General features: G+C 44.5%; 1 protein-coding gene across 1 annotated transcript in view; it reads right to left on the bottom strand.

The window, feature by feature from the left end:
- The window catches only part of LOC135371408 (testicular acid phosphatase homolog), a 30439-nt gene extending 10640 nt beyond the window's left edge, over nt 1-19799 (bottom strand). The window contains exons 1-4 of the mRNA XM_064605472.1: nt 19647-19799; nt 4863-4958; nt 3313-3393; nt 1207-1359 (exon numbers count right to left, since the gene is read on the bottom strand). Coding sequence (XP_064461542.1) covers nt 1207-1359; nt 3313-3393; nt 4863-4958; nt 19647-19742 — 426 coding nt within the window. The 5' untranslated portion in view covers nt 19743-19799. The remainder of the gene's footprint in view (nt 1-1206; nt 1360-3312; nt 3394-4862; nt 4959-19646) is intronic.
- Nucleotides 19800-21301: the final 1502 nt, after the last annotated feature.

Raw genomic sequence — 21301 nt, 5'->3', positions numbered from 1 at the left:
CACTGAACGTTCTTGTCTGTGCTAAACCACTACCGCGCCACTGCTACTACTGGCACTACTGGCTACTGGCAGGATGTCATTCAGATTTTCCGCCCTAACAAGTTCCCATAAATAAATGACCGCTAACCGTAAATGATCACTGGTGCTCGAGTGAATGTAATTCAATGGACAAATGTACAAATTCAATGTACAAAAGCAAAATAAAAGCCGAGTGTGGGTAAAGGTCTTGCATTGCTCCCCTCCTCTCGGATTTTGCTCTGGCTGCTGCGAACAATACAGCCAGCACGTCCCTTCAGAATTTTTGGGTAGAGAAAATATTTAGTTGGTTTACTATATATTGGGGAGACAACTTTTCTCATTTTGCTTGAGGCTGGTACTGAAGTTGAAAGCAATCTTTTTCGTATGTGGTTTCAGGGGTTTCAATTAACTGTTGAAAACCCTCAGAATGGAAGACACCAATTTGTACGTCTTTGTCATGACTCAAGGTCGTGAGTACATATCTTAGCGATACAGGCAGAAAACAAACGAAAATAAAAGAACCCTCTCTTTCCGCTCAGGTCAAACCACTCTTAGAACGTGAAGCAAGCCACTGGCGTTGCCTGCATCAACAAAGCTCTGAATAAGACGGAACTGCACGAAGCACAGAACAGCGTTCACCTTCGAGCCTTTTTTATTAATTAGGGATGGATTAACCCAGCATATCATAGCTTCCTTATTGCAGAGAGTACAAAAGGAGGTTAAAGGTATCAGAACGGACCCAATTCATGAGGCACAAGGACATCCCTCCGTGATACCCAACATCCACAGTACGTCCCGTCGCGTAAAAAGAAATGGAGTAAGAGAAAACACGGCTGGAAAATAGAGTTCAGAATTCAGGACTACACAAGACTTGTGGTAGGCAAAATAAATTGAGGGACTGACCACCGCAGGGTGATGTCATTATTATGTTTTCCTATCCACGTAGAACCAAGACCCATTATATGATTATATAATAATAAATTAGTCCACTTGCGATACACTAATGTATACTTATCGCCATGGACTGTTGCCTCAAATATCATTAGAAAGCTCGGACTTGACCCAAAGATGTTCTGTTCCACATTTGGAGGTTGTCAATGTAGACACAATTAAAAAAGTGAACTCCTGTTTGGCGTTCTTCAAAAGATGTGACAACCGACAGCAAAGTAATTTCTTCCCGCAACTTACCCCGTCGAGATCAACAGGCATCGTCTGTACAGGAACCGGTTGCCAGTCCACTTGGTTGTTCCACACGTGCTTTCCTCGGGGAGGGTAAAGGCCGGCAAGGTTCGTTTGGATACTCTCCAGGCAGCGGTCACGTCCAGAGCTTCGGGCCCGCATCTAGCAGAATGTACGTCGGAATGACGACAGGTGACTCGATTTGTACGAAAAGGAAAACTAAACTGAGAAGAGGATGGAAAATGAAGCGGAAACTGGTTAAATGGAAGTCGCGCAAACAAAATCGCTGCTTACACGTAAGAACTGCCGCTCGTTGGTTTAGTTTTACATATATGCAATGCAAAAAAAGAAGAAAAAAAAAAACAAATCCTTCAATTGGAATCAAGATTTGGCACCCCGGGGGTAAATGAAACAGAAAACTGAACTCGGTGAGTAGGCCACTGTCACATTCCCTATGATTCAGGGCGTCAACGGGTTGACACGAAGCAACAGGACAACCATCATGGCCAGCAAATAATAATTTTATGTCACCAGGTATATATAGAAACAGAGGAAAGGATCGGCCAGATGGTACCAACTTCAGGCTCGGTTGGTTTGACCTATATGTACGACTTCCACATGTTGCCGAAATATAATACACAACACAGCACTTGTGCTTGCAGAAAATGTTGGCGGGCAGGGCGTGGCAAGTTAAATGTAATGCAGGTCTTATGAACGTTGCAAGGTTTCCACAATCTCAATGAACGTCACGGTGTCTAGATCATCACCAGCTCGCTGGCATATTATTTTTATGTTCACATGAGATGTTCTGCGATCACAGTTGTCTCGCGACGTAAAGCCCCGCATTATTAAATATAAGGAGAGGTTCTGAGTTTCGAGATGCTCTCCAATTTTTTCCGAACACCATCTGTTACGCGCATATTACGTCGAGTCGTTCCGCTTCCAGTAGTGAATGCCACGTGGCTACGGGCTTGGACTAGGTTTAGTTCCGGTGGTGGCACAGGATGTGTGAGGACACATTCTGTGCCGGCATCATCTCAGTTCCCAAGTGTATGGACACACCAGGTGCTCACACTTGCAAAAAAGACCCACGTTAGCAAGAACTCGGACAGCGGCAGCTTAAAAAAGTGCCTTTTGATAACTATTTGACAAGAACAACAACTCGTCCTGCTTAACTCTCTGCCGTCGACGGCGTCATTCTGATAGAGCGGTTCCACTGCATTCCGTACAGAAAGATTCGTCATATTCGTCATATGCTGGTTTGACGCAGCGCCTTTAATAATGTTTGCTAACAAGCTGCAGCGTTAGGTTTTGTGAAACATTTTCCCATAATTTGTAACCATACTTTAATGCCGCGATGTGCATAACGATTGTTTACAGCTTCTGCACTTTCTTCAGCTATCTAAGACAGCATTTAATCTCACACCGAATTTCCTCAGTAAATATAACCCCTGATAAATTGAGCCGATTTTCGTCGTGGGTTAAGGCTTGTTTGAAGATACCCCAGTGTCGTGTTTTGATGTTGACGTTGAAGAAAAAAGTGAAATGCTCCGTAGAGGATCTCCGGAAGAGTATTTCCATTCCTGTTTCAGCATTCTTGGTTTCTTCTTAACCTCTTGCTATGGATTTTTGTTTACATAGAGCACGTATATATTTTCCCTATATTCTTCACCTGAGTTACGCTTAAGAATTTTTATCACCTTTTGGCATTACACAGCGTAACTTGTTCTTTATCATCGAGCACGGCAATCTGTAGAGCAACCTACGAAGTCTACGACACCTCCACCAACTTCATCCCAACATTTTCAAACACACTCAATTACCAAGCAACGGCTGTCAACGTCGCCAGCGAGATGTTCTTCAGCTGTTCCGGAACTGACAACTAATCCTGCAACGTACCAGTCAAAGCCAGCAACTCATCAACAGAATAAATATCACGAAATTCAAAAGTGTAAAGTCTACGTTCAAGATCACGCAGACCTCCCAACGGAGAAAGCCGCCAACCCCCTCTATTTTTTGTCTATAATGTCTCCACTGCATACACAAAGTGAACACAGCCTATGCGAGAGTTGTAATTATTCCACTCACAAAAGTCTACGACTAAGTAATAATTACCTCGTTAGGGTCATAGGTGAGGAAGTCTTCATACTTCACACGGAGGTACCGGCCCAGGTTGTACTGATCGTTCTTTCCTTTCTGAATAAAGGCAGGAAAAAATACGGCCCCGACTTCATATTTCTGGTCTTACACTCGTCACCGTCCGTAAATATGCTACAATTCTTCGCTGAACAGGTCATGCAATCATAATACAGACGAATCTTGGAAATGATCGATATCCCAGCACCTACGGTTGTTCTTCAATAAAGCTTACGAGTTTATGCATGCACGAGAGAAATCATTAGTTACTAATGGGAAGCTTGTTTTGTACATCCTCACTGGTCTTTTCACTTGACGACCGTTCCAAGAGCTATCTTTCTGCAGCTCAGTATGGGGCTATGCTTCATACACCATATACAGGGTGTCCCAGAAAACGTGTCATTGAATTATAATAAAAAAACTACACCACCTAGAGTCATGCGGTCAATGGCATTTGTTCTTACTGGGTTTTTGCCACCTCCTCATGTGAATGTCGTGTAACGTATGTTTAATTATGTAAATTTTTGCGAGCTTAACTCGGAAATTTACCTAGTAAAGGTCACTTTTTTACCCCACCAATGTGAAGAGCGTGTCTAATTTAGTCAAATGAATGATTATTGACAGGGATATTCAGGAGCTATCCCATCGGAAAAAATGAACATCATGCTCTACGGAGGTTGCACAGAATAGCGCACGATGAATTTTTCAGCGCAATCTTTGTCAGTTCGACGAAGGGAGGTTGGAAACCCAGCCCTCCCTGACATCGCAGAAAGAGATAAAACAGGCACGGCTTATCACGTCCTACTTTCGCTGGGATAATGCTTTCCCTCTCCCAATTTTAGGAACTGTTACTTTTTCTACTATCACTCTGTGGGCTGGCTTCGGAACCTCCTTTCGTCGCACTGAGAGCGATTGAGCTCAAAAAGTTATCGCGCGCTATGGTCAGGTACTCCGAAAAGCATGATATTCGGCTATTTTTTCCCTATGGGGTACCTCGTGAATATCACTGTGAATTATCATGAATTTGAGTGAATTAGGCGCGCTGTTCATATTGGTGGGGTAAAAAAGTGACCTTTACTTGGCAAATTTCCGAGTTCAGTTCGCAAATATTCACATAATTAAACTTGGAGTACATGACATTCCCATTAGGAGGTGGCAAAAACCTAATAAGAACAAATGCTGTTGATCGCATGATTCTAGGTGGCGTAGTTTTTTAATTATATTTCATAAACAAAATACAGAAGCCGACACTGAAGATTTTTGCTTAAGTTTAATTTGTACAAGCTTTCGCGTGGAGGTCCACGCTTCCGGAAGCGTGGACCTCCACGCGAAAGCTTGTACAAATTAAACTTAAGCAAAAATCTTCAGTGTCGGCTTCTGTATTTTGTTTATGTGATCTACAGGACTTGACTCCCCTCTTCGTATACGCATTAATTATATTTCAATGACACGTTTTCTGGGACACCCTGTAGATCTCCGAGACGTATTGACTGTCGTCGATAAGCTATTGCCGCGTGCAATACACCTACATGGGTGATGTGTCCTAGCCCTTCAGGAAAGTCTTCTGGGGTGTTGGGGTCATTTGGGTAAAGAGACGTTGGGGTTCGGTCTCCATGTCTGTACACCTGCGGAGAAAAAGGACAATGATTGACTACGCCAAATAAATAACAACTGCGTCAAGGCCAAACACTGGGGACGCGTTGAACGTTCCGCCACAATACTGTTGAATTTGAGCCTCGCACTGGCTGCGCGTTCTTCCCTATATTTCCAGGTAGAACTCAATATACCGAAGGAAATTGTTAAAGGAGCATGGAAGGCATTTGGCACACACTAGTTTCAGGGACCGGCACCCGAAATAATTCCATTTCCTGAACACACACACAAAAAAAAAAGAAAAAAAAGAAGAAGTTGGAAAGAATGCGTGCAAGGGCGGCGATCTCGCCCGAGCTACTTCTGACGTGTGGTAGCATCAAGTCAGTTAGGGCTTTTTATTGACTCGCGAGAATCGTTTGCTGGCGAGAACGATCAGTCGAGACGCGAGAGGGTTGGCGCAAAGTGCAGCTGCAAAAATGAAAAAAAAAAAAAAAAGTGAATAAAGATGATCTACCGGGTGACTCCCATGACGTTGCAGACTGGCCAGCTGTAGGGAGAAACTTTCCCAACCCGCGAGATCTAAGCCTATCAAACAACAACTTTATTTTATGATGAGCTTCATCGCGAGGAGCGATACCATACCCTGCTGCTGACAATGTGGGAAATGAAATAATGAATCGCCTCGCAGTGAGAACCGAAGTCGTCGGTGTCGAAAAAGGGTACCATACGAAGAAGAGTATTATTTCACGGTAATTTTCGACACATTTAGGGTGTAAATACGTTGCGTTATCGCAAATAATTTTTTGTGTAGGGTTCGCACCACGCAGGCACGACCAATTTGCCTAGTCAAAATAAAATTACATACAAAGAGAAGGGAGCTTTCGAAACTGACTTCCAAATTGCGTATGCGACACAAAGCATCGTTTAATATGGTGTTTTCTATACGAAACGCCTTGTCGGGATTTGGGGAGGAATTGCTGGCTGATTGGCCCATGACGGAACTTTGTACAGCAACGTTGTCGAGATATTCTAATGTTGCTGCAGTTTCTGGTACCGGTTTGCTCCCAACACTGCAGTATCATACTCTGTATCCCTGTGACCGTTCGTGTGTTTTTTTTTCCTATTTTCCCATTCATCTTCCTATTGTTATGTGTTAGTGCAGCCAGAAGAGGACACTTCAATTTTTCTGTCACGTCTTGTCCGTAGCTCATTTACCTTCATTCTCATATCTCACATATAATGTTTCACATCTAATGAAGTGGTGTATACTGCTATATAGCGGTGAATCACACGGTCTCCTTGTCACGATCCATCTGTTGTTGTTTCAAATACTGATGCACGTGACACCCTTTTCTCGGAACACTTTTTCCAACACAATTATTTCGACTAAAATCGGACAAAGTTGCCGTTTTTGCAGTCTCTATGATTTTGAAACTCTTACTCACAACGTGCAGCTGGCGAAGTCCGGGAAAACGTTTAAAGCTGAGCCTCCTTGCATCAGCACACACCGTGAAAAACCACGCGAGAAATTCCAACCTCATTGGCTGAGACGGGTGGCCGGTAGATCAGGAGACGTTTGGGAATATACGACCTTCCGTGTCAAGCAGTGAAAATTTATTCTGAACAATCGTGAGCGCGTATTATTAACTGTGGCCCACACGTCGGCATTATTTTATAGCGTGACGTTATTATGTGGGAATAATCTTAGGCTTCCCAGGAAATTGCTGTAGTATGGAGTGAGGTGAGCGCGTCTGTCGCTGAGTTTGAACGAAATTGGCCCGTTTCGTTGCTGCCCACAAACTACGCAACATATATGATAGAGCATGACATCGCACAGAGGATACTGCAAGACACAAGCAAACCAAAGCGCTTTCTCGTGGTAGTTGTGGATTCAACCTGCGTCCATTGCGTCTCCAGGAGAGCTTACGAGGGCACACCAGATCCCTTCCCAATGTAACTATGCCCTATGGAACATATTTTACGCTTTTTCTCAGCAGCCACCATTTTATCGATTTCCTTGTAAAGCCGAAGCCAAGGCGAATTACATAACGAATCAATAATTCCAAAATATGCCGTATGTATTTTACGGCGACGTCATGGAAGTGAAAAAATACGCCCTGTTTGTCGTCCCTTTTTGAATAGCTTTTAATAAATTCCCATGGCCATTGTGGAAATATGTTAGTCGTGGTGTATTGTGCAAGTATATCTGGAATTGACAGACTCAAATGTATTTGTCTACCACTTTCCGTTTTATGAATAAAGGCATGAAATCATAATATACACGCACACATACTAAAAGCCTTGCATGTCACGCTATGTCGCCACCTGCTGTCGCACAGAGGAAGCCGCGAAAAAATTTTCACGATATCGATCCGCCGAACAAGCGGCACGCTTGCTTTTGATTGCTTTTTTTTAAATTCCTGGTTGGCGCCGGGATGCAATTGTGGCTATGAGTGGCGTACAGAAGGGGACAACGGAGAGTGGACAGCAGGAAGGAGTGGGGGCGGTGAGCACAGCCGCAGGCTCTAAAGCGAAACGCTCTGCTTCCAAAATATCGTCGCCACTAGTGCGGCTAATCTGAGGATCCCTAATTGGCTGCGTAATATTTGTGTAAATATTTGGATGATCATTGGTCTCCGAGAACTGGCGCCAGTCTTCCTTCGCGCCGATTGGGAGAGAGTCATTTGATTGAGGCGCGAGGATCTGAACGGTCTGTCGAACGGAGGAGAAAGAAAAACGACGGAGGAGACATCATGTCTGTCCGGCCACGCGTGTTCTCTTGGACTACAACCGTTGTGCTCGCAGACGCTTGCGTGTAGTTTAGAGGGTTTTGAATGCTTTGGATTTAGGTTGTGGCAAACTTCTAATGTGAAAACGGAATGGAAGATCCAGCTGATCATCAGAACAGCGGGAAGACGAACATGACAGGGAATTAACGATGAAATAACAGGGAATTCCTGCACCTCGAAAGGACGCAGAAATCATTCGGGTAAAGTCTGAACTCTTTCCGATGTCCCGCAGGTGAACGGTAAGACAAGTTTGGTCACTTTTTGTTATCGAAGGAACTAATGCAGGTTTGTCATGTTAAGTGTATTACGTATAGTGTATCACTCGGTAACAGCGTCTCAAACTGCAGTGCGTTGCCGTAACTTGTGCGTTTCGAATGTACCGCTAATCTAATTATGTGTGGTAATGCTAGTTGCCCCTCATGCACGTCGCAGCCGTTCATGCACTGTGATCTACGAACATTTGTGACACGTGTGCTTTGGTATGCAAGGACGAGATCAACGTCGATTGCCTATTCATAACAGTGATTTTCGTTCAGAGTTACGGATCATCAATATATTGTTTTTGTTTTATGTTTCAGTGCTCCTGCAGCCATCGGCAACAACGACGCACCTGGCCCAGCTGTTTTCGAAAACTGTATACCTGAACATTCTGGATGTACGAACTGCGATTTGCTTTTGAACTGCTCTTCCATGTCGAAGCACCTAAAGCTCCAGAGAAGCCTGTTACAAGATGTGAAAATATATGTACTGTAACTTAGATGGGTAGAAATCCAGCGAACCGGTAGAATGTAGGAAGGGAGTTGCCTCAGGACAGAAGCCGCCGATATTTCGAACAGAGACTGTTCTTCTTCTGGGCACCGTCCTCATCATTGGCATGGTATTTAAAGGGTTAGGTGTGACGTGTTTAAAGGTTCATGCGAATTGTGGGTCAACAGCCCGGAGGGAAGAAAGGTCCGTACGGGTTTTTACGGCGGGAGTGAATGGCTGCTTTGTTAGAGTGTGGAGGGGATTATGTGAACGTAGTGATCTAGGCTGCAGACCGGTTACAGAAGAATGGAAGGTTCACGAACACGTGGACGAAACGGGACAACAGGCAAGAATTGGCAAGCATAGCGGGAGATAAGGAGGTTAGTGGTTACGTGGGGAAAATTCCAGAACCAGCAAAGGGTTTTTTTTTTTTTTTTTTTTTTTTTTTCTTCTTTTTTTTAATATATATTTGTAATGCAAAGTTGTGGCATGCAATAAAGAAAGTAGAAAGCAGTGGCCATGCAGAACATAACAGATGATAATGGAGGTAGAAGGGAAAAACATATTTTATTTCTGAAGTGTTTCTAGGGTGCCTTGTGATTTGTTGATACCGGACGGGTGAAGAGCGTTGAACTTGTATATGAGATAAGACTCCCTATCACGTCTGTCACTGTTTCGAAGCAGTTCGCGAGGACAAATAAACTTGCTTTATCATACACCATCCCGTTTTGATTGTCTGCTTTGGGACAACACGATCCTCGCTCTACAGCAAGCGCGGAAGAAAAACGGACTCGGAAGTTGGGACTGGGGGTAGGGGAGACGAGAGGAGATACGAACAACCGAGGAGAGGTGGGGAAGGAGGTTGGGAAAGGAGGGCGCTCTGGGCCTGCGCACTTGACCCGAGCTTTTTTCCCGCACTGCTGACCTGAGACGCTCTGAGTGGCTCATAAAGGTCACGTGGTTTGGGCGCCCGCCATTTTCCCTGGACAATTGCGTCAATGGGAGCTTCCGGCGAATGGTGAGCACGCGCAGCATAGTGTTGGCGGGTACAGGTGGTGTGTGGGCGTGGACACGTGTACTCCACGTTTTGAAACCTACTTTACAGTTGCGTTGTGCGTTTGGTCTCGCAGTGGCTGGAGGACGAGTGTAGGGAAAGCGCAACAAGAAGCACATGGCGGAATTGAATCGCAGAGGTAATCGTGCTCAGCGGTTTCAAAGTTGCAGGTTTCTTGCATTTTTGTGTTTCACTCTCATGTGCATGACATCATGTTCAGTAAATGTTACGAATTATTGCACATTACATGCGAGGCACCTAAAGCTGCACAGGCACCCAAGGTCAACGGGATCCAACCACATTTCCATTAATGCTGCAATCCGTGCCTTACGGAAATACCAGGGGCTTAATCACTTGCACGCGTTAGGAGCTAACGAGAGGCGGGGCACTCGTCGAGAAGGGCACCTGATAAAACACGTGCACGGCGCTCTTCGCGCGATACGTGAAGGGCGTGGGATACGTCACGCGCAATGTGTTACGTACCCATCTTTTCGAAATTCCCGCCCGCCTTTTTTGAATTTCCCGCCGCACGTTAGCTCGTAACGACCGTAACGACGATGCAGCGATTAAGCCCCCTGGACCGTGCAAACGAAGAGTTCACAATGGTGAAACAATTACTGAATTGATTTTCGATGGGAATTTTTCAGGATCGTGAACCACCCCAAATTCCTGCCCCATTTACGCTGGTAAAGGAGATGTTGTTTCCGCAACAAATATGTTTATTTCATCGGGTTCATTTCCTCGTCACCCATAGCGCTTCCACCGAAAAAAAAGAAAAAAGAAACATTGTCCGCATCCTCTACATTTGACCCAATTGCTGCACCTGCTACAAGTGATTTTTGGTGAGCTACAGAGAAACGATGACAGCGCACGACTGCCAAAACCAATTAGCTCTACGCACACTTCTGCTTGAACGGTTATATGAAGTCCGTCCGTGACGTAACGTTATCTCTATTATTCACAAAACGTGTACTCAACTTTGTACTGCTAATATATGTGGCTATTGGACTAATAGCGTTTAATTTTTATTTTGGATGTTCTGATTGGTCACACTCCTAATTTCTGGCCTTTTTTATAGTTGGGTTTCCTCAAAATTTTGTCTTTCGACCTTCTGGTCTTTCACCTTTCCTCGTTATTATGACTTCGCCGTTTTCTGCGGTTTGGCCTGACGGAAATATTTCTTGGTTCGTCTACTGAACCGAGTTTCAGTGTTCCGCCTCGTCCGCCTCGTTCCGCCTCGTCCGCTACGTCCGAGTGACCTGGAAATACTGTATCGCTGTGTCTGTACCGCTGTCACTTTCGATCGCATGTTCTCTTACGATCCACAATTTGTGATTTAACTTTATCTTGCAGTTTGAGGACTGCAAACTGGTTACTTTGTAAAATCCGACACAAAATTTGAGATCCCCCTCTCTTTCCTTTTTCTTCCAATCTTTCGATAATCAAAGCTCAAGCCAAACAGTGTACACAACTTTTCTTGCATGGCCCGCTGACTCACGACATGACCTTGATGTCTAATAAAACAGGTTGATTAGCTGCTCATAAAGATATTATTCCGTGAGCCTGCATATGAGGAAAGAGTCACTAGTCCTGACTCGTGTAACGTTAAGAGAGAGCGCGCAAGGTCATACAACCTGTTTCTACTTTTTACTTTTCTTTTTGAACGGTGCGCGTAAAGAGGAGTGATCGAACTTATGACCTTCACATGAAACGTCGATTTGCACGATTATGCCTTTCGATATTTCGCGTACTCAGTCATATTCGGACTGGTTTATAGCAAGACCAACGACAATCACGAATATTTCTAGTATTATTGCAATCCCTGCGCAGAGAGTTACGGACTTACGAAGTCTTCGATACCGGTTCTCCGTATTTTCTGCCCTTCGACACTTCTCGCTGGTTGTGTGTGGAATGACCCAAACATTTACGCATCTTCCTTTTCGTTACTGACAAAGGGTGTCACCATACGCAGCTTAGGGGCGTTGTTGGCAGGCCGGGACCGTTGTTTCCCCCTGTGACAGCTGAGACCATTTCGTATCTTGTCTGACTCCATCCGCTAGTGTTGCCGATGCCATACATGAACCTCAGACTGGTAGCATGGTCGTTGACTGGCGACGTATTGTCGAGATTAAGCATTTCTTTTCATCTTTTCAACCTTTGTCTGTACATAATCCATTCGGTCGTGGCCTTTCGGTATGCCGGCATACCTATGGTATGTCGGAACAACGGCAACGTCTCTCTAGTTTTCAGGTTCAAGTGTAGTTCGGCCAGGTTTAGTTTGTCAAGCAAATTAGTGAATTAAGTTGCCACAAAAAATTTGAGAAAATGAATTGTACAGAAACGAAAAAAAAAAAAAAGAAAGCTACCTTTTCCTCTTCAGAAAATGTACGTGAATACTCATGGGTTTCTCTTGTGCGTGCAAGAATAGTAATTTGCCTAAAATACCCTTAAACTTGATTGAAAAGGTGCCCCGTCTATTTGCTTTTTCCACGACTCCATGTGACCGAATTAAACGTTTTCAAGTTTGGGTCGAGATCATACAGCCCTCGGTGTCCAACAAGATAAAATATGCAGGAAAAAATTACCAAACGAGAGTTTGCTTCAAAGAAACCGCATACAAGGTGTTGCACGAAAAATGAGCCAAGCTTTAAAACTAGACAAAAAAGTAGAGAACTCGACGAACATCATCAGTGCCAAACTTCAGTTGGCACTGATGATGACGTCCGTCGCATGACTGACGAAACGTCTGAGTAAATCTTGTTATTTGGTTATGTTAAGTCGGAGTTCTCTACTTTTTTGTCTAGTTATGTCGTCTCCCAGCTTTTCGAGTATTTTTGCAAACTTTAAAAACAGAATGGTTCATCGAGCACCGAAAAGACGGACTGCATAGTGTTACCAGTTATGTGAGGATACTCAAACTATTTTGGTTTGTGAATAATTAACGAATTAATTAGCGAAATTAATTAGTCAGGTTTTTTATTTACAAGGATTAGAGCCAAAATGTCAATGAGAAATTGTAGCGGGCGATACAACGACACGAAAATCGTTGACCTTTGTACCTCTGACGGATGCTTTTCTTTCGGCTCCAATGGCTAACTTTCGCGTTTGCAAAAAATCGACACGGTACCTGTTGCAGGAGTGCGAAGTCAAGCGAAGAATCAAGCGAAAATATCATGCGGAGATGCCAAAACGTGAATGAGAACTCTGACTAGTTCTCGTGGAACAACATGACGTTAGAGATCGCTGGGAACCGGCGCACCTCGCGCGTCTGCGACAGGTTCTGCGTCGATATTTTTTTGAAAACCCGAAGACCCGTCCCGGCCCGTGGTCTGGGTAAATATTTTTTTTTTCGGATCCGGGGTGGCACGGCCTCACATTTTATAGGCCCGGCCGGGCACGAGCCCGTACCATCTGGATCACCAAATATGTGGCTCAATGAATGTAGGTGGTGCTGGCGAAAGTGGTCGCCGTTGTCGGCCTCACATAAGTGGGCAACGTCACGACTGACGCCCTGGGGTGAATGTCCGTCGTGGGCCGACGTGTAAAGGAACTGTGCCGAGATGTCTGAAAGCGATGAGGACAACCGGAGAAAAACCCCAGACAGCAGAGCCGGCACCAGGATTGCAACCGGGGTACCTCCCAGTCTCAACGTGACGTCTTTATTTAGCGAGAGCCAAAGAGCCAAGTGGAATTTCGTGTGCACTCTTGGAAGTTCCAGATCGTAACGCGTGCCAGGGAGATGCCGCTTTCGTGTTCATCGCCCGGGTGGCTCTACAGGCCTATAAAGTGGGCTGCACGCGACGGCATGACAAGGCTGGATTCGATTGGATTGGATATTGCGGCCTAGGAAACTACTGGCGCCAACTAGTTATTCAAAAATTGTGAATCGGATATGCTCTTGGACTGGTATACCCTCTTAAAGGGCTTGCGAGTCTCAAGATATTCCGGATGTAAAACGCATTGCCTGCATCGATGTAAAGCTGCGTTCCAACCTTTACAGCAGAGCCAAAAGACAGACGCATAGAAAATCGGCACTGTGAATACCGAAACCCATGCGGCTCTGACGTCACGGCAGACGTCTCCGCCAATGAGGAAGCCTGAGAGAGGCCACGTGCTCGCGACTACCAATGGGAATGGCTTGGCGCAATGGTGTCAGAGCTTGACGAGTACGTGTGTTCAAGGACGCCAAGTATCACGCCAAGTACGTCGCGTACAAAACCAATTTATCAGTATTCCAGTACGCAGTACAATGTGTGTATTGATGGGTCGAATAAAATCCATGATACCGTCGCCCCTTATACGAAAAGTTATAAAAACATAACGAGACATATAGATAAGCTGCAATATCAAATGTGGGGCAAGTGTGTAAGTACCAGACCTTCGCGAAACCATTTACTGTAATAAGAAAGACATGTGTCACTACAGCGAACACGACTTCACAGTGTACATTTAGCTTCATGGTTAGATACACTCAGTTTCAACGACATGTCGGACGTACTACGAGCCGACGCGAACCAGCGCCTTCTTTGATGCACGCACATCATACTTGTAATGCAACTCGCAGACCACGTCTTGCTTAGTTACTCTGCATTTTATTCGTTGCATATAAACAGCGAGTACACAGAAAAGCATTGTGCATTCCGAAAATTCAAATCCCCGAGAGTCTGCGTAAGCTTGCTTCCGCGAGTGTTAAGAAAAATACGTCGGACGCCTAAAGGACACGCTTAAAGGACTGGGACAGTGTACTGGATGCGTGCGAGATCACTTTGAGATGACAAGCCAATAAGATTAAGTATGTTTTGCGTTCATTCCACGTACATATACGATGGGCGTTCAAGTCAAACCGCTACTTTTCATTTTTCGCAAAAGTTAAATGAACTTACAGGCGAGAAATTAGTTTTATTTTTCAACGTTATCTCCAGCTGCGCTAATGCACTTGTCCCAGCGTTTCACGAGGGCTTGGATGCCAGCAGCGTAGAAATCCTTACGGACGCGTAGCAGCCATGATCGGATCGCATTCTTGGCGCCGTCGCAGCTGAAGTGGCGGCCCCCAAGGAACGCCTTCAATGGCCCTAAGAGATGGAAATCGCTGGGGGCGAGATCTGGACTGTAAGGGGGACGTGGCAGCAACTCCCGGTCAAGTTCCTGTAAGGTGCGTGTCGTGAGATGCGCGGTATGCGGGCGTGCATTGTCCTGTAGGAGGAGGACTTCTTTGGTGATGAGGCCCGGCTTTCCGAAACTGGATGTGTTGATGAATGATACTGTTCAACGTTCCCACAGAAAGGTTCGTCTTTCGAGCCAGTTCGAGACATGTTATCGTCTGTCCTTGAGGATCAGGCGCTCCACAAGTTGGATGTTCTCAGGAACTTTGACACTGGGCTCTGAGCCGCCCCGGCCGAGATCGTCCTGCACTGATGTACGGCCGTCTCGGAAACGTTTGCAACACTCAAACGCTTTGCTGCGGCTAAGTGTATCGTGGACATACTAAGCCTGAAGTCTTCTGTGAATTTCAGATGACTTTACGCCTTGATTCACGAGAAACCTTATGACAATTCGCTGTTCGATGTGCGCGCTCACCTCGTTGTCGGCCATCTTGTCTAGCACGTGTCTTCTGTTTTGCACAAACTTTGGACCACTACGTGGTGAACGCGGAGGCCTGTTGCGTGTGAAAATGATGAAAAAGAAGTAGCGGGAGCCATTTGTACACTCAGGAGACAGAAAGTCCTAGTTTTACTTGAACGCCCCTCGTATGTCAAAACATTCTTAGTCATCCTCTCAGTTAGTTTGAAAGTAAGGTAATTACTATCAAAAGTAGCACTGGTCAGAAATGCCGACGGGGCGACCGACTAGAGGTTAGCGCCGGGTTCCCCATGCACGCAATGCGTTCGTGGGTAAACCCGCACCCCACAAAACTACACGTTTTCCGCCTTCTTCTAGCTTACTTAGCTGTTAATATTAGCACAGCTTAAGCTTTTTAGCTTTAGCTTTAGCTTAGCTTAGCCGTTAATTTTCGTATTTACAAGTTTAATCGCGAAACGTAAATGGAAACGTATTTTTCGCTTTCCACATCGCATGGTCATTCGGCATTTCCTCACATCTGTGACATTCACTGAAAGTGCATTAAGCGATAGAGCAGGCGAGTACAGAAATGCCTCTCGTCCAGCACCAATGCGGCAACACTTCTTTCATTTGTTTATTTTTCATTGTGCAATAGCAAGCTGACATCCCGTTTGGCTGACGTTATTTTTTTTCCCCTTTGGTCTAATAAATATATCCCCCCTTTCGGTAATACGCGAGATCTTTATCTCATCATCTCAAACCAAAGCTGTTATCAAGTCAGTCACTTTCCCACGTACTGTTGGAGACACGGTCAGCTAAATGACATGTCAGTACTTCGCCGTGCCATATTGGAAAGTCACAGAACAGTGTTTTCAAACTCAGATATAAAAAGCTACTCGTCAATAATAACTGACGCGTTAGGCAAACGATCTACGTCTACGATCGTCTACGATCACTGCTCTGGTTCCGTGCAAGAGCAACGCTCTTTAAGCGGCAACGGGATAATGAACGATAGGGAAGGCACAAGGCGAAAGCGCGCAGACTAACATCCCAAAAGAGAATAGGCAAATCTCCAGGCAAATTTCGCAGGATAGGGTTCGCCTCGACCACACAGAACCATCGTGCCCACGTAGCGCCACTGAGGAGGTTGCGCATTCTTCTTAACAACGCAGCCTCGTGAAGGGTGCCGACCATTCCTGTGTGGGTTGTCAGCCGTATGCACAAATACCAGAAGTATAATGGTCTGTGTCGTCTTCTATACGCTTGTTTGCAGACGACTGCGTAGTTTACCGGGAGACCTGCTCTTCACCTGATACTAATGCCCTTCAGACAGTTCTTAACAATATACTTACACGGTGTAAAACTTGGTCCCCCCCTCCCCCTAATGGAACTCAAGATCACCAAATGTAAATGCATGCGAGTAACACGTAAGAACAGTACTTCAACAGTCTACTACATTGACAACGTCCCGCTTAAATCGGTAACCTCTTACAAGTATCTAGGAGTTAATCTCAACTACGATCTGACATGGAAACCACATGTAGAATGTGTTTATAATAAAGCTAATCGCACTTTCGGTTACATCAGACGCAACTACTAAATGGCACCCCTTGATTTTAAACTAGCTTTGTATAAAACATTAGTACTTCCCCAAATGGAATATGCAGCAGCAATTTGGGACCCAGCGGAAGAGTCGCTACACCAAGTTCTGGAAAGTGTTCAAAACAGGGCCAGCAGATTTATCTATGGAAATTATGGTCGAACCACGACTGCGACCCAGATGAAGCGTAACCTGCACCCCCTTCCATGTCTAACCCTAAGTCGGAAAACAGCCAGGCTTATACTTTTTCATAAAATTTATCACCATAATGAACACACACTCTTCTTCTGCGTCCAACATACGTATCGACGCGACTTGATCACCGGCATAAAGTAGGAATTCATCGTTGCAAAACAAATGCATTTTACGGATCATTCGTCCCCCGAACGTCTGTCAAATTGGAATCATCTCCCCGGTTCAGTAACATCAATTGTAAACAGCATCCATTCCAAACATGCATTAACTGCCCACCTCATCAAACACCCAGATTACGTCCCTGTGCGTGTGAGCGTTATTTCTAATTACTATGTTATATTCTTATGTTGAACTATTCTATGTTACCTCTAATTATTATGTCATATTAAACAGTCCTGTGTATGTGCGCGATAATGATTGTGTGTACGATGCTTTAAATAATTTGTTCTTGTTATGTTGTACAATTATTTCGGGCACTGCTTCGTTGACTACCACACACTTCACAATTGCCGGTGCAGCATCCCACATTCATCGCGTTATTTGGTGAACCCCACTCCCCTCGGTAACGGTAACGCCCTGAGGGTATGATAAATAAATAAACAAATAAATTAATATTACATCTGTTGTTGTCACATGTTACAAGTGTTGTGCCAATACCGTATTTGAAGGTGCACCATGCGCTGCACGTGTTTATTACACGAAAGAAACAGTCCTGCAACACCTGGAGATTTGAGATGAGATAAACTACAGAGTGCTCATTTTAGACAACCGTGTCCCCCACAGTACATGACGAATGTTGTGTGACACTGCGCCGAAAAAGTGGTTTGATGTCATTCCAACAACTGCATAAATTGCGGTCTAAATAGGACCAAGGGGCTCAAACAAAGCTGCATATGAAGCCCACCATGTTCAATTAATACTCGCAGTTTTCAAAGTAAATGGCACAAATATAAAAACCAAACTAATGCAATACACTGACAGAGCTAATCTCAATTTGAATGCACGTATACTGTACAACAATTTCACATTTGCAGGTCCGTTGCATGTAGACGGGGTTGCACCTGCAAATGCGTCCTCTGGTATACTTGTACAGCCGCTTTCTAGGCCGGCGTGGGGGCGGAACATCTACGGATGCGCTGCGGATGCAGATATGACTTTACTTAACCTCCTTCACCTCTACGAATTGCAGCTTTCCCTGTAATGCACAGCTTAAACACATCGGTAGCGGCACAGCCTTCAGTTTTTTAAAGACATCTGGACTGGACGTAATGTGTTTTAGACAGGCCTTTGTCAATGTGGTAGCAGGGCGTAAAATAACATGTTTCAGAATCATTACCAAACCAATAGAAATAACACTCATTATCCATCAACAGGTACAGTCCATGTGCGTCTGTTTTAAGTGGGAATCAATGCAGGCATATTACCTTCTGTTTTTCTTCCATAAAGTGGGCAAGCTTTCGAAAAAAAAAAAAAAAAAAAGAAAACAAAAACGAATTGTGCAGTCTGCTGTCGGCTTACCCCCGAAGTGTACCAAAGCAATATGATGAAGGCGTTGTCACTGACAGTGTGAGTAGCGTCGGCATGGAATGCTAACTCAGGAACATTTCCTTAGAATAAAAGAATCCTCAAAATTTCGGTACATAATTCTTAGCTCGTCTTGGAATAATATTTCACCCTCTAGAGAACAGACCTTACGATATTCTCCACATTAGTCGCCAGACAGAACGATGATGAACGATTGTAAGATAACGAAATGAACGACCCGAGAGAGAAAGAAATCGCTGCCAAAACGCACGCTGCTTCCAAGATTGTAGCAGTGCAAATGTTATGAAGCGGTCTGGCTCTGTCGTATAGGGGATGGAGGCTACAGAAAGCAAACAAAGAAATAAGCCTCCGCATACCAGCGAATCTCTGAGACATAGTCATAATGTGCAGAAACCCTTCTTTCTGAGTGTGATAAGTCTGACACCTTAAGCTCTTAAGAAAGCCAACTTGAAAAAGGAAATTCGTTAAACGTAAATTGCTTTCATGAAAGTTCATGACGCGCAAGCACATCGTGCATTAAATAAGATGCTGACTAATGCTTTGAGACAATATCTACTTTGTGAGAAATGTTCTCTGCCTGTTTCTCTACCCTGTAATACCGTGGCAAAGAGCGCTTCTGTTTTCACTGCGCTTCGAGAGCGCTATGTGGGATGACACTCGAGAAGTTATTCACAGTGAAAAACGTTGTCTAGCATTGTTCTAGTTTCCCTTTTTCTTCTTCGGATAAACATATATGCCCCTACAGCGACCAGTACGACGCCGATGTTTGTCGCGTCTTTCGACAAATTGATAGTCTTTGATGTCTCGCTATAGTTACACTGCACATTGAAGAATAATTCTTCGCGTACAGAGTTGAGTGAGATGACGGAATTCTCTGTGGCCGCGCTTCTTCTCTGCAAAGGTAAGCTATAAACAGGATAACTCTATACCATTTCTCCTATACACCTCAGTAAGAGACATGTCACAATGTTTCCTTCTTTCGAAATGAAGATGTGGGGAACCAGTGAGCATCCACGTAGAGGCAACACAAAAGAGAACCAACGGTGAACACTTCTTCTTTAATGGACACTAACTTTCATGTAGCAGACTACATTTGTTCAAGTGTGAAGAAATGTAGTCTGCTACATGAAAACTGGTGTCCAATAAACAAGAAGTGTTCATCGTTAGATCTCTTTTTTATTCCTTCGAAATGGCAAGAAGTAAACGTAAAAATAATGAATTCCCATCTTACAATGTGTAGCTGCCGCAGGCTATCCCCATCTGAGCAAGTGATCCTCCGTGCAGTGCATACGCCAAATAGAAGCAGCAGCGCTAAGGGCAACATCATCACTGGCCTACCGATATACAAGTGTAGTAAATACGTTTCGCTCTCTTAGGCGAACATACCAAGGCCGAATCGTGGGCTAGCCAGCCGCCAGGGGATGCGATACAGAGCTACGCTGGACCGCCTCCACTGATAACTGCGTCGCGTGATAACTCCGTCGTGCGTCTGCATAGCATTCGATGAAATGTGAGTTCCAGCAGTTCTCAAATGGAGTCTGCCACGATATCCAACACCGCGTAACCTTGTATTCATTTGATAAGTCAGAGCAGTAAACTCCAACGCATCTTAAGCGACGTCGACTGTACGGAAAAGCGGTATCGGCAGAGACGGGCACCAGCTACAGGGTGATTCCACGCCGAATCAGGCAGGGTGGTCCGGTAGACCTCTCCAATTTTCTCTTTAAAACATATATTAAAGCATTGTCCCTAGGGGGCATATTGCCGCTGAAAGTAGTTGAATATAATTGGTGGTTATTTTTTAAGGAAGTATCATTCAGGTATGGGCATTTCGGCCATTGGACTTCCTACGAAGTTTGACGCTACGTATCTTCATGCCTATTTGATATATTCAGCTGACTTTTTTTTTCACATATTGTCTGGGGTGCGTAGCATTGCATCCGAAGTTCTCAAGGTTCTGAAGAGATAAAAAATCGCAAGGTTGCCGCATTTGTAAAATATGGTACGTTTTGAACTCGTCCCCCAGTTGTGACAAACGAAAGTAATGTAGTACATAATTCTGTTTGTCTCGAAATGCGCTTTCTTCTCATAGCAAGTACATCGTATTGCAGTTTGGGACAACGCCCCCAACCGGCTTTTTGTGAGGGGTGTCTACGGCAAATGCGTAAATTCGACATCGCGCATTCCATATATGCTCACTCGTTCATTTTACTCACCAACGTTATTCATGACGACTCAAAACAGCACATAAAAAAAAAAATGCTTCAGAGATGGTCGAAGTTGCTTTTCGAACGACGTTGAGTTACGAACGTAACTTCGACCATCTCTGAAGCAATTTTTTTTGTATGTGCTGTTTTGAGTCGTCATGGAGACCGTAGATCGTACTTTTTTTTAGTTTCTAGTACAACGTGGATCAGAGATTTTTATTGCTTTGACAATTACCTCTCCTTTGAGGCAAGATGGCAGTAATAGGCTGCAGCGACTAGGTTACACACGCTTTGCTCTTTAAATTGAAAAACCTGAACCCCCTGCTCAACTTTGACGTTGTTCACAGCCCTGCACAAATCTGATTAAGAACTAGCACTTGCTGAGCGTAGAAGGTATTGACTGTCCTATACTTCTTGAAACCAGTTTAATCCAGTTCGAGTGAACAGCGGACTTATTCAATTTTTGACCAGGATGAATGTTTTTGTTCTTGTTTTTTTTCCCCTTTTGCTGTTAGACGACATGCCATCTACAAGGTGGTGCCTTCAAACACCCACATGTCGATATTTCATGTATTGCAGATATGGAAATGGTACATGTGAATTTCCGAACGGAGAGAGAACGAATTCTCATTGCCGGTGACAAAAATTGCAATGTGATTCGACATTAAAAGCTTCCTAA

Source organism: Ornithodoros turicata, unplaced genomic scaffold (assembly GCF_037126465.1).
Source record: "Ornithodoros turicata isolate Travis unplaced genomic scaffold, ASM3712646v1 Chromosome11, whole genome shotgun sequence".
Lineage (NCBI taxonomy): Eukaryota > Metazoa > Arthropoda > Arachnida > Ixodida > Argasidae > Ornithodoros > Ornithodoros turicata.
This window is presented reverse-complemented; position numbering and strand designations above follow the sequence as displayed.